Source organism: Hemicordylus capensis, chromosome 4 (assembly GCF_027244095.1).
Source record: "Hemicordylus capensis ecotype Gifberg chromosome 4, rHemCap1.1.pri, whole genome shotgun sequence".
NCBI lineage: Eukaryota > Metazoa > Chordata > Lepidosauria > Squamata > Cordylidae > Hemicordylus > Hemicordylus capensis.
This window is the reverse complement of record NC_069660.1, coordinates 258558988-258573037: the sequence shown is the minus strand read 5'-3', so window position 1 is coordinate 258573037 and position 14050 is coordinate 258558988. Positions and strand designations below refer to the sequence as shown.

Genomic DNA, 14050 nt, shown 5'->3' with positions numbered 1-14050 from the left:
CATTCTTTGTAATCTGGTTTGTTTGGATTTACTTTGAAAATATTCAGTATACATATTGTGGAATTGTCTGCCATCTTTCAATATGACATGTCATGCATGTTAACCTAGAATATGAAAAATGGTAACCTCAAACTGTTCATGTGGGCAGCTGAGGGACATAGATAGGGAGAAGGAGGAACCAGGGAAAACATAAGAAGGTCTTGTTTTTGATAGAGACCTCAACACTTGTCAAAAATATTGGCCAGGTTCCAAGGCCACTCACTGGGGCTTTTCAACCTCCTGCCCACATCTTAGGAACATAGGAAACTGCCTTACGTGAAGTCAGACCCATTGTCGATGCTGACAGATGATAGTTCCCTCTTTCATAGCCCTATGTGGAAATGCCAGGGATTGAACTTGGCACTTTCTGGATGCAAAGCACGTGCTCTACACTGAGCTACAGCTCTTTCCACAAATCTCCCATCTGAAAACCTTCCTGAAAATTGGGGAATCTTCCAGAGCAGTACTCCATAAGGTGTAAAGGTCTTCTGCTGGAAAAGAAAACCAACAACCCACCCATACTTATGGACCTCTTTGGATCCTGACAATGAGTGAAGAAACAGGCATCTATTAGTATACCAACATACTTTACAATGCCTGTTTATATGTATTAATTGCTGGGATTGACCTATCACCTGAGGTTAGTATGCACTACAACAATGCAATTCCAACCTCTTGCTCCCTCAGCAATGCCCTTCTACCATATCTGCCTCTTCCATTCTAATCTCTATCACTCCCTCCGTATCTAAGGGTCCAACCGCCTCCCTAGTACTGGTGAATAAACCACCAGTACTGTGAATTCACATTGCTTACATTATCCCATCCTAAAGCAGTATTTCTTGAATGAGAAGATGTCAGGAGGAGGAAAGGTACCACCAAGCCGGGGAGGGTTCCAGCATGTCTAACAAGTAAAATCAAGGAACCTATATAAAGGGGGAGAAAACTTCCTTCAGAAATGGGAAAGCCTGTCCAAATGAAGAGAACAGAATGGAACACAAACTCTGACAGAAGAAATGCAAGGAGACAATAAGGGAGGCAAAAAGAGAGTTTGACGAACATTTAGCTAAAAGCATCAAGTAGTGGTGTGCAGGCCCTTTGAGCTGATGGTGGGGAGGGATAGCTGTAAGGATGGGGGAGGGTGCACACACACCCCCGCACTTAGCGCCCACGCCACCACACTTACCCCTCTGGCACTCTGTGTAAAAATAATCCAGCAGGGCGACAGCGTACCTCCTTGCTGCCCTGTTGATCTCTGGCCGGAAGTGCCTGGCTTGTGTGTGCACATCATGGGTGGGTGCATGTACGTTCTGCACACGCTCCTGTGATGCGTGCTGGGCACTTCTGGTCAGGGGATCAACGGGAAAACATGGAGGTACACTGCCTCCCGCCGTACTGTTTTTAAACAGAGCGCCAGAAGGGAAAGTGTGTGTGTGGGGTGAGTGTAAATGCTCCCTCCCCCATCCTTAAAGCTATCCCCCCCACCGCTTTGAATCAGCGGAACCACCGGTCTCCCAACCACCATAAAAGGGCCTCCAAACTGGTTTGTACGCATACCTAGCATCAAGTAGGGATGTGCTCAAAATGTGATTCAGTGTCTGAAGTGCAACACAATCCCTTTAATACTGGGGGCTTCCTTTAACACAGGGGTGCAGGTCCACCCCTGCGAACCATGCTGATGATTCAATGGCTGCCACGGATGCACGGAGGCCATGTGTGTGCTGGCACCATGTGTGTGCCAGCACCACCCCAGCGGGGACAGTTGGGGGAAAGCACCGCCAGCACGTGTTGATAGCTGGGGGGAGTGTTACGAGTATGGCAATGGCGACAAGTGGGGGAGGAGCAGGAATGAATTTGCTCTCCTCATAGTTAAAGGGGCTGTGGAAGCCCTGTTTTTTAAGGGACTGTGCTGCGATTCGGATGCCAAATCATGTTTTAGCACATCCCTAGCGTCAAGGGAAATAACAAAAACTTCTTTAAATACATCAGAAGCTGGAAACCTGCCAAGGAGGTGGTTGGACCACAGATGAGGGAATAAAAGGGATTATTAAGGAGTATATGGAGATTGCAGAGAAGCTAAATGAGTTATTGGCATCTGTCTTCAATGCGGCAGATACTGAGCATATACCTGTGCCTAAACCAAGCTTCTTGGGGATAAAGGCTAAAGAACTGAGTCAGATTTAGGTGACAAGAGATGATTATCTAAATTGAAAAAAGTAAAAATTAACAGATTGCCAGGGCCAGATGGCATCCACCCAAGAGTCCTTAAAGAACTCAAATGTTAAATTGCCAACCTTTTTGCTAAAATATGTAACTTATCCCTACAATCTGGCTCTATACCAGAGGACTGGAAAGTAGCCAATGTAACACTGATTTACAAAAACAGATCTAGGAGGGATTTGGGAAATTACATACCAGTTAGCTTAACGTCTGTTCCAGACAAATTGATGGAAAGCTTTCTCAAGGATAAAATTGTTAAGCATGTAGAAGAACAGGCCCTGCTGCAGAAAAACCAGCATGGCTTCTGCAAAGGTAAATTTTGCCTCACCAACCTTTTGGAGTTCTTTGAGAATGTCAACAGGTATTTGGTTTAAAGTGATCCAGTTAACGTAGTATACTTGGACTTTTAAAAAGCTTTCGACAAAGTTTTTGAAAAAACTTAGCAGTCATTGGAAAGGTTCCTGTGTGGATTGGTAACTGGTTGAAGGAGAGGAAACAGAGGGGTAGTCATAAATGGACAGTTCTCTAAATGGAGGGAAGTAAGAAGTGGGCCCTCCCTCCCAGGAATCTGTACTGGGACAAGTGCTTTTTTAATTTATTCATTTTAAATTTATTCATAAATGATCTAGAAGTTGGGGTAAGCAGTGAAGTGGCCAAATTTACAGATGACACCAAACTATTTAGGGTAGTGAAATCAAAACAGATTGTGAGGAGCTCCAAAAAGATATCTCCAAATAGGAGAGTATAAAGTGATGCATATTGGAGCAAAAAAACCCAACTTCACATATACTATATGCTGATGGAATCTGGGCTGTCGGTGACTGACCAGGAGAGGGATCTTGGGGTCGGGTGGACAGCTTGTTGAATGTGTCGACTCAATGTGCAGCAGCTATGAAAAAGACCAATTCCATGCTTGGAATCATTAGGAAGGGGATTGACAATAAAACTGCTTATATTATAATGCCATTATACAAAACTATGGTGCGGACACATCTGGAGTACTGCCTACAACTCTGGCCCCTATATCTCAGAAAGGACAATGTAGAATTGAAAAAGGTGCAGAAGAGCACCTTTTCGCCTGTCTCGTAACACTAGAACCAGGAGTCATGCCATGAAACTGGTTGCCAAGAAATTTAGGATCAACAAAAGGAAGTACTTTTTCACATAATGCATAATTAACCTATAGAATTCTCTGCCACAAGATGTGACACTGGTGACAGCTAACAGCCTGGATGGCTTTTAGAAGGGGTTAGGTAAATTCATGGAGGACAGGTCTATCAATTGCCCTAGTCTGAGGGCTATAGGCCAGATCCAACCTAAGAGGCAAGATGCCTCTAAATACCAGTTGCAGGGGAGCAACAGCAGGAGAGAGGGAATGCCCTCAGCTCCTGCCTGTGGGCTTCCCAGAGTCATCTGGTAGGCCACTGTTTGAAACAGGATGCTGGACTAGGTTGGCCTTGGGCCTGATCCAGCAGGGCTGTTCTTATGTTCACCCTAAAGCAGCTTCTATAGGAGGACAACGTTATCTTAGATGTGTTGGGCAGAGCTGAAGATGATATGACTAGTAAAGAGTAACAAAGGGGAGGGTGGCAAGGAAGGGAAGTGGGAAAGTGTTTGCTTCCTCTAACCCCAATTCTTAATGTACAGAATTCCTTGTGAGTCAAAACTTAAATAGATTTAGTATCTTGCATAGACATTTTCCCCCACATTATCTTAGTCAGTTGACACTTGCTGCTATCTATTTTCTGTAGGTTCAAACGCGAAGTGCTGATGAACCTATGACGACATTTGTTGTGTGTAATGAATGTGGAAACAGATGGAAGGTAAAAAGTCTACTGTATATTGTGTAACTGACTTCCTTTTACAAAAAGTGCAACAATCTCTGGTATATTATTTGTTTTGTTCAAATACTGCGCTAGTGTCTTATTCCAGATGCATTTATAATTTGAGCTGGAAATGCTGCAGCCAAACATAAAAAGAAGTAATTTGGGATGTCAGTCAATTAACTATCAGGTTCTGTCATTTGGCCAATGTCAGATATTGCCAAATGTTCCATAAATATGGAATACGGAATATTGCTGGAGGGCAAAACATAGGTGCAGAAATTATTGCACTCATATCCTGCCTTTTGGTTTTCCAGAAGCATCTGTATAGCCTATGTCAGAAACAGGCTGTTGAATTAGTCAGATCCTAGGTCTGATGCAGCAGGGCATTTTTATTATGTTTTTGGACAGTTATAACAGGAACTCACCCCTCACCCCCAAAACACATGAAAATCAGACTTTAGTAATAAAATATCTCATTTTAAACATTTCATTTTACAATTAGTATTGAAGATGTATTCTAGTGTTCACAAACATATTACTTGACCTCAGAAATGAATATAAAGTTTCTCATATGTGATATGGAAAGGGGTGTGTTTGTGTGTGTGTAATTACTTGGTTTTACATGGTTGTCTTATTAGAATCTGAATTTTTGTAGAATGTTCCACATCAGACTGTAAAACTGATATTTTTATTAGTAATGTCTAAAAATAGATATTAGTGCAGTTTGCCAGAGTGCATGATGTGATGTGTGGTGTTTTTTAAAAAACCACCCTAACAATTAGGATGTTCATTTAGTTTGTTTTGCTCAGTGGTGAAAACATCTGGACTTGAAGAGGAAAGTGTCTGTTATGGTTTTTTGGAGTAAAGAACTGAAAAGGATGTGAACAATAGTTTTTATAATTCCTAGTTTTTAGCTTTTAAAAGAATTTAATTTGAAATTTTAAAAGCTAATTCTGGTTGTGGTTTTAGCTTGGATTTTTAACTTGTTTGATTTGGTTAATTTTATTTGTCTGATTTTATATTATAACTATTTTATAATGTTGTGAGCTGCCCCGAACAGTTATGTACTGGAGGGGCGGGGTATAAATATTTTAAATAAATAAGAAGTTGGATATGTTTGCTTCCATTCAGCAATGAATTAGAACTCTGCTACATATGTGTTTGATAAATATTTTTCTTTTCTTTTGACAGTTCTGCTAGAAGAAGGAATTGTTGACATCTGGACCAGTATGAAAGATGATTTTATAATTAGCTTTAAGAACTAGGTCAAGCATCTAGCTTCCTGCATTTTTTCCTTTTAAGCAGACGTCTCTAAACCTAGATTTTGTTTTTGACACAACCATCCCAGTAGTTGATAGTCAGTAGAGCCAGGATGCTCAATTGTATGATGTAATTTCTTTTTTTTTTTTCATTTTTATAAGCAAGTCTACATTAAACTTTTATCAATGACATTTGGGTAACTGCTTTTTTCTTAACTTTGTGAATGAAGAGTTGTATGTCTTTACATTTGGCATATCCAGATGAAATGTTTCTTTGTAGAATGGAATTCATATTTAATAACCTATTCCTCTTTAAACATTTTGGGTGTGTGAGGGCAATTATTTCACTTTATACTGAGTATAACTTAATAAACAATATTTGGTGTCAGTGGCTAGGTTGTATGAACCATTTCTGCACAGGCCCTTGGATGCTAATTGTTACATCTGATGTTTGTGTGACACACACACACACACACACACACACACACACACACACCTCTATTTCAAAACTATACAACATTTAATTATGTAACTTCTATTGATCTATCCAATTTATTGTGCAGCCCTACAATGTGTATTATTTTCAGTTCTAGAGAAATTCCTAATGGTTGGTTTGACCTTACTGTTTAGTTTCTTTATATGCTTGATGCCATAATTCATTTTAGATTCTGTAAATGAACAAAGATGCTCTGTGGTACTCTGCCTAGCTGGAAATGTAAAACTAATATTTATCAATTTGTATAGGTATTAGTTCATGTGGACTCTTAATGACCATCACTTTTTACATGTATAATCACTGATTCCAGACTTGGTGCTCAGAAATAAAAGTATGGTCTTTCACTGTCTGCTTTGATAGAGTTTCGTTAAAATGTTTATCAAACTCTGCCTTTAGAACACTGTGAAAATTCCACTCTGAAAGTGGAAGTCTTAGTCTATGTGGATTTTTTGTTCTGATAGTTGTTAATCTTCATACTTTTACAAAAGGTTCTTGTAATGAACCTCAACATTTTTGAGTTCATTGATGACAGAATTCCATTTTTGTGTACTATTCAGTGTTTTATTGAACCCCCAAAATGACTCAGAATTATCTAGAGTGATGTTTCTCCATAGCGGCTTATTAACTTATAGACACAAGGTATGGTTTCCTATCTTATCGGTATCAATAGCACTTAAATCTATAAAAACAAACACTATTTGCTATTTTTTCAATTTTATACTGTATTGGAGATCAAGTTCTTTGGTGCCAAACTGAACTGTGAGGTTGGGTGGTTGTTTTTTAAACAAAAACCTCTCACTAATTTTGAGTAAGTATTCCAAGTTCCTTTAAATATTTCTGACTCTGCTTTGAATACTAAAATGGCATTGTACCTGCAAGTGAACTTACGTATCAAATCACATGGCAAGAATGTCTCTCTACTTGGAGATCTTTTAAAATAACTCATCAACCTGGATCAGATGCCACATGGAACCTTGGTTAAAGCTGCCTCCATGTGATGTCCCTGAGGCTTGTGAGTGTGCAGTCCCCTCTCCCATGCCTGTATGAGCATACTGATTTTTGGTTAAAATAAACTCAGATCAATCATGATGTCTGAACTAACTAGTCTTGGTTTATTCTAACCTACTTGCTCAAAATAAACTATGATCTGTGACTCATTTCAAACCTTTATTTCAGAATGCAGTTTATTTCAGGTAAGTGGGTTAAAATAAACCAGGTTGCAAACAACCTGGTTTATTTTAATCTTGGTTTATTTTAATCTAAATTGAGAGAGACTCGCATACAGCATGGAATAGGGCAACACATATTCCCAAGGCTCAGAATGCCACATGAAACCAGGTTTTAACTGAGGTACTGTGTTAAAATAGCAATAAATAGTTCTGCCTTTAGTTAATGTGTTTAATAATGTCAATTTTTCTTTTATTGACAAATGTATATGCATACGTGCAAGAACTGTACATGTAGTTTTCATTGCATGATGCATTACATAAAAATGTTATAACTGCATATCTTTGACAGCTAAAGAGAAGCAGCAATTTGGTATAAAAATAGTCTTCAATTTAACTCTTGTAGTGATTTTCATGAAAATGACTTCTAGCTTAGATGCCTTTATAAAAATAAGATACATTCATGGAGTATAGACCTGTTATGGCTGTTATTATACAAATGAGGAAGCCACAACAGACTTATACACATAAGCAAATAACAGTAACTCCTTAAAAAAGAGAGACCATATTCAAAGACTGATAACCATTCCTCGTTTGTTCCTAACATCTGGTAATCTCCATCATGTCCTGCTTGTGAGCAGGTCAGGGGATCTGTCTCTTAGAGGCAGAGTACTTGAGTATGTGTTTTTATGCTCTTAATGTTGCAGCTGTGTGCAGTTGTTGCTTGTGTGCACATATGGCTTCACTGGGCTTCAGCCTTTTATATTTAGATACAATCTAAAGTCTTAATTAGTTATCCAATTTGTAAAAACTTGGTCTTTGCAAAGTAGATATTTTGAACCAATATTTCCATAAGTGAATAGGAACAGCTTTGATTTTCTGCATGTTAAAACAAGAATAATAATGTCAATAAAATTCAGTAATACAAAACATCAGAGCTCTTGTATTTATGGACCCAGATCAGAATTTAAATACAACATCCTACTTATAATACCCTTACCTGAATTTGATTTAAATTAAATAGTATACTGAAATATTTAACTGCTCAACTAAAAACATACATTAATAACTGCAATGTTGGTTCTATTAAGTCTTGATTTACAATGTAGAAATGACAGTATTTGGTTGAAAAGCGGTATGTAAATATTCATAGTAGTAAAGGGGGATGTGGGCCTTAATTAAGATTTTGACCAGATTAGGAAAGTGGAGGGGTAAGATTAATAAAGCTGAAAGAATAGTGTTATTCCCCCCGCCTTAGTGCTTTCTCTTTTTAGCTGATAAAAGATATTTTGGTTTATAGATTTTGTAAACTTTGGTGCAGTCTTGAGCTGTTGATATTTAGTTGTAGTGTAACTTTTGCTGATGAAGTCAATAATTAAAGGGCAACAAATGTAAGCACCTGCAGTTGGGATCAATTGATCATTCTAGTTGGAAGCATCCATACAATTTTAATATTGTCTAATGAAAAGAATACTTGGATAGCATGAATGTTCTGTGGAAGTTATTGTTATATAAAGGGCAGACCTCTTACTGGTAATGTCAGAGGAATAGATGGTTGCAAGTTCCTAATGGGTATCCTGCTGCTTGATAAATGCCAGGTCTGAAGTAGTAATGGCTTTTATCCCCAAAACCATGGGGTATATTGATCCTGTGACAGTAGGCGTGACTTATTCCATAGTAAATATGAATCCGCCTGCAAAATGATGGGTGAAAAACACTTAAAGAGGTTTCCTTGCTAGTCTGCTGGAGGATTCACCAATGGAATTTTCATATTGGTCCCATTCTTTTCTTCTTTCCCTGAGTCTGCAATCATTTGTTTTCCTGGTCATTTTGAGGAAGATAGTGCTACGTGACTGTTACTCTGTGCTATGGTAATTATGCCATTGTGTATTGCAGGGGTAGGTTCTGCATGCTGCTTAACATCTACATGAAACTTACTGAGTGAAATAATCTGGGATTTAGAGTGAAACATCAGTAGATATCGCCCAGTTCTTCCATATATTGGAAGCATCTTTGTATTCATCTCACAGCAGTCATGTGAGATGCTACTGTTTCCACTTCACGGATGGGGAGCTCAGGCTGATAATGGCTTGTTAAGATCACATTGCAAATCCATGGCCAAGAAAGGAATGTGGACCCAGGTTTAAGTCTACTGAATATTCAGTATCATATTTATTTAGAATTTATTTGTGTGAATGGAATTTGGTTAATGCAAGTAGTTCACCCAGCAGGCAAGGAAAGAGAATATACAGCAGCTGCCCAGTCCTCGTGGCAAGCTACTTTCAGGACATTCTGAACTTAGGAAACTAATGTGATGTGTCCTGATGAGCAGCCATTAAAAACAAAACCTTACTGGGTGTGTGTAAGCTCAAGTATATTTAAAGAAATTCTTTGGTCTGTGGTTTGTCTCTGATAAGAGAGCCAAAGTGGAAACGTTAACTCTTTAAAATGGTTGCTAAACCATCCATTCTCTCTTCATCAGTGGGAACTTCTGCAGCAAAATCAGACAACAGAACTGCAGATTGTATGTGCAGTTTATTCCTGCTGCATTTTCCTTCTTTGGATCCTGACCCAAATCATTCTTAATCTTCAGTTATACCAGTTTTAAGTTGATCTTGATATTTTAAAAGTGTGTTTCACTTACCATGTCCATGTTCACTTGGTTAGAATTGCCAGTCATTGAATACCAATCATTTCTTTAAGTGTTTTGAGTGAATCCTCAGTCTAATATGCTATTTCTATGCTGCTTCAGCATGTTAGTAATCCAATGTCTCAACATCTCACAGAGCAGTAATCAATAAAATTGTCTTGAGTTGCCCTTTGTACCTCTACTCCCATCTATTTTGGGTACCTCTTAGAATTACCTGTCCTATTTTGCATGGCCTATTGACACAAAAGTAAGATTGTGAGAGGGGTGGGAGGAACATCAATCACTCCAGTGGCAGAGCAGCTTATTGCATTGGGGTACATTTTTATTGCTTGATTCATCATTTATGGAGTAAGGTGATGGAACTTTTGGTCACTGGTGAGATGTTTCTGACAATACAAATTTTGTTCCAAGTCATCTCCCTTGATAATGTGTAATGACAGATCTCATTATTATTTTTAATGGTTAACATGGAAAAAGGAAAACACATCTCCAACATGCTGCGTTTCAACAATCAAGTAAATTAGTGTGGGTATGTATTTTCTCCCAGTTGGGAGGAGTCTTAGTTAATGTTTTTGTTTTGAAGTGCCCTAGTGGGAATACAGCTGACAGGCTAGAAAAGGAGGAAAAGCAACATGTACAGTATTTACCAGCCTGGATTCTATTTTAGAGGAAGATACCTTTTCCTGCCAGTCGGTTTCCACTTTGAGAGTGCAACCAGGTGGGCAGAAGGTGATCCATGTCCTTAAAAAAAAAAAAGTAATAGGAGCCATAGTCGGGGGAGAGGGTTTACGTTACCCTCTTCTCAGTGCTGTTTTCCCACTTAAAGTATTCTTCACATCTATTTGGCCCATGCGAGTATCCTACTAGGGATGTGCACAAACCGCTTGGGTAGCCGCCAGCAGGGTGGGGAGTGGTTCCCTTAAAAATGAGGTGAGCAGCTCCTTCTTGCTCGCCTGAGGCACAAGCTCTCCAAATGGTTGCACACGGCTGCCGTGCTGTTCCCTGCAGCCTCCATGTGGCAGCATGCATGCTGACCATGTGTGTGCTGACACAGTGCAGAGGCTGCAGGGAATACTGCCACACACAGCCATTTGTAGAGTGGGTGCCACCACTGGAAAAGCAGCAGGTGAGCAGGTAAGGAGCTTCTTACCTCCTTTAAAGGGAACTGCTCCCTGCCTCGCAGAACCAGTTTGAACACCAGCGCCTAAGCCAGTTTGTCACTTCCCAGAGGAGACTCCGAACTGGCTTGTGCACATCTCTATACTCTACTATTTTCCTTTTAAAACAATCTGATCAAGGCTCCTCTGCTGAAATCTCTTAGGCATTGTTTTCACAGATCACTGTAATCTGTTGTTGCTTTAAAATATCTTCTTTCATAGGACTAGTGTTGCTTTCCTGAGTTAAACCATATCCTATAAAATAGGTCCTTGGGTTGCTATACAGGACAGCTTCTCCTCTTCCTATGTAAAACTAGTATTTTGCTTTCAATCTCTGTGTATGTGTGTTTACAATAATGTCTCCAGTAATAGTAAGCAAAAATAATGTTTAATGAAGCAAAGTACCAATGTCACCAGTATGTGCAAGATCTGTCTAATGTTAATTTCAGTTAAGGTAGTGTTCAATAAAGTAACGTTTCAGTTGAAGTAATGTTTTTACTTTGGAAGCATTACTTCATCTAAGTCAGATCTCAAATCTGGATCCTGGGGACTATCCACTTGTGATGAAGAATGTTTAGATATGCATATGAGTGTCTAAGAATGTGTTATCTCCACGCACTTCATCTGGATACTGTATGGGATTTGAAACAGGACTACCAGGCAAGCTTAAGTCCTGTGACCTTTCTCTTCAGAAATATATTGGTGCTCAGAAGAGCATGTAATTTGAAAATATGAATGCATGAAAAGCTGTCCCCTATTAAGAGTATTCACTGCTTGATTGTGATAAATATGTGATAAAGTTAGTACCAATAGATTAAGCAGAATAGGATAAAATGTTAGATTTTATGTGATGATTAATTGAAATGAAGAGAGCAACTGCATCAGATAAGCCTAAATTTGGGGTAAAAGTGGAAATTCAAATCATAACATAGCTTATGGCTAGGGAAAAATGGGCTTCCATAGGATGGAGGGGGGGTTGCCTGGTGTGAGATTGGCTTATTATGCAGAGAGGCTTGATGAGATAGTAGTTTTGGAGCCCAATTTAGTAGCTAGAAGATCAAGGGCAAGTCATATGGACATGGAGACCTGGGAAAGTGAGGAGAAATATCTAATGCATGTTCTGTGTGTCATAGGAAGGAGAAAAAAATGTGTGAAACTGGTTACAGTAGGATAGTGGGCAGCATTTTGCCAACCTGCTTGGCTTGGTTGACTTCATGTAAGAATCCTACAAATACTACTGTTTTAAATAAAATTATACATGGTTGCCTTCACATGTGGTATGGAAGTATTCAGTCCCATGTGGTTTTCCAAGTTGAGACATTTCACAGGATGTTACTGGCCATATTCCTGGGAGCCATAGGCTGCATTCAGATGTAATGCAGGAGAGGGCACTTTCTCCCCCCATCCCCGGGGCAGTGGGGTTGACTGCAGGGGCTGCAGCCAAGGGCACACCTGTGCACAGGTGTGGATGGCCAAGCGGGGGGCTTGTTTCCATTGTCCCCGGGATCAGGAAATCAGTCTCTGAGATACCGCTGCTTACTTCTTCCCAACACACAGCTCTGCTTGGAGCACCCATGGCCTGACAGTCTCGTGAGCATGATGGGGACACCCTGATCCCAACATTAAACCCAGAGTCACCAACCCAGAGTTATATGGAATCCAGGCCTGTGTCTGATTCCATTTTATTAAGGGATCAATAAATGACTGAACTCAAGGTGAACTGACCAGGCCTGACACCCAGGTCTCATGACTGCTTCTGCTAATTGCTTTGTGAAGGCAGAGGCAATCCAGCTTTGTATTCTCAATGTCTGTGAAATGGGTACTCAAAAGAGATACAATTGCCAAACTTGGTCTATCCTAATGCTATAATTTAACTTACTATCAGATAATGTCTCTGGAAGAAGCTAGAAGCAGAGCTTGCATTTCCTCCTGCAAAAAGTCTTATGTTAATCCTTGTTAATGACTGCTCTGCCTAAAGGCTTACTTCGGAAGAAATGTTCTGAAAAGAGTATTGCCATGAGCTTTGGGTCTGGTGCACCCGCCTCCAGAAGGAAAGCTGGCTAATTACCCATTGCTTATCGTTACAACGGATCACAATCCAGATCAACAGGTTGCGTACTTGTAACTCTTGATCTGGAAGTGATCCGTTGTAGTCATAAGACCTGCCCACGCCGACCCCACTGCAGTAGATGACAGTTCCCATTGGCATGGTGATAGTCTCAGATCATCAACACAGGCGGTCTGCAAGAAACTGAAAGGAAGACGTTCCAACCGCCAATCTTAACGAACTTTGCACAGCATGTGCAGGCGGGAGGGGTGTCATGAGGAGCTACTAAGTCAGCCTGTGAGGTCCCTGCGCAGGCGCAGAACCCATTGCTTATGTCTACAACAGATCACTTCCAGATCAAGAGTTACTGGTAAGCAACCTGTTTTTACACCCAATTGCTGTCTGTAGGAATTCCACTCTAGGTAGATGCACACACACAAAAATGATTTACACCTATAGCTTCAATTCTTTGCTAACACCTTTTTAACACTCTTGGGGGACCAGGTGCCAGAAATCTGGTGACAAGAGATGATGCCCATTTGCAAGCTCAGAGATGCAGATTTGCTTTGGGCAAATGTCAATAGAACAATCTCCTCCCCAAACAGCAGCTAACAGGAGATGGAACTCAGACCCTGGACTGAGCTAATATCCTGAACCACTATTAATAATTAAAACACAATATCCAGAGGGTAGCAGCAAATTGTCACCTTTTTGGGATCCAGGAAGGATGAGGATATTTTGTATAGACTCTATGGAGATAAAAGGAAGAAACAAGTATAAAGAATGGAGCTCACTGAACAGAGAGCTAGCAAGCTTTGCCTAACCAGCAGATCTGTGCTCAAGAGCCATCCCAGAGTTTGCTGCTAAAGCTGTGGGGCTAAAAGCAGGAACTCTTTCCATGGACTGCTGTGCAGTAAGCAGTCAAGACTCCCCAGCCATGGTGCTCTCTCTCTCTCTGCCTTGCTCTGAGCAAACTACCACTTGACTGCTTGAAGCTTGCATAGCTCCCAAGCTCCTGCTCTCCAGCTCCAGAGTTTCTTCTTCAACTGAAGCCTGCATCGCTCTCAAGCTCCAGCGATGAACAAATCTTTTGAAGCCTTCTTCATGAACCTCGTGAGATGCCCATCCAACGGACAGCCCAGCCTGCTTCCCCCTTCCCTGCTCCCTACTAATCGCTGCTTTTCCCTTCCTGA

The 14050-nt window shown here is 40.3% G+C and overlaps 1 protein-coding gene across 20 annotated transcripts in view; it reads left to right on the top strand.

Moving 5' to 3' along the window:
• TCEA1 (transcription elongation factor A1) overlaps positions 1-6186 on the top strand; it is an 85201-nt gene extending 79015 nt beyond the window's left edge. For 19 of the 20 annotated variants that reach the window (XM_053248707.1, XM_053248706.1, XM_053248708.1 and 16 more), the window contains 2 exons: positions 4008-4079; positions 5274-5533. In XM_053248707.1, coding sequence (XP_053104682.1) covers positions 4008-4079; positions 5274-5282 — 81 coding nt within the window. In that variant the 3' untranslated portion in view covers positions 5283-5533. Of the gene's footprint in view, positions 1-4007; positions 4080-5273 lie in introns of all 20 variants that reach the window. The other variant, XM_053248705.1, reaches the window with a different exon arrangement.
• The last annotated feature ends 7864 nt before the right edge of the window (positions 6187-14050 follow it).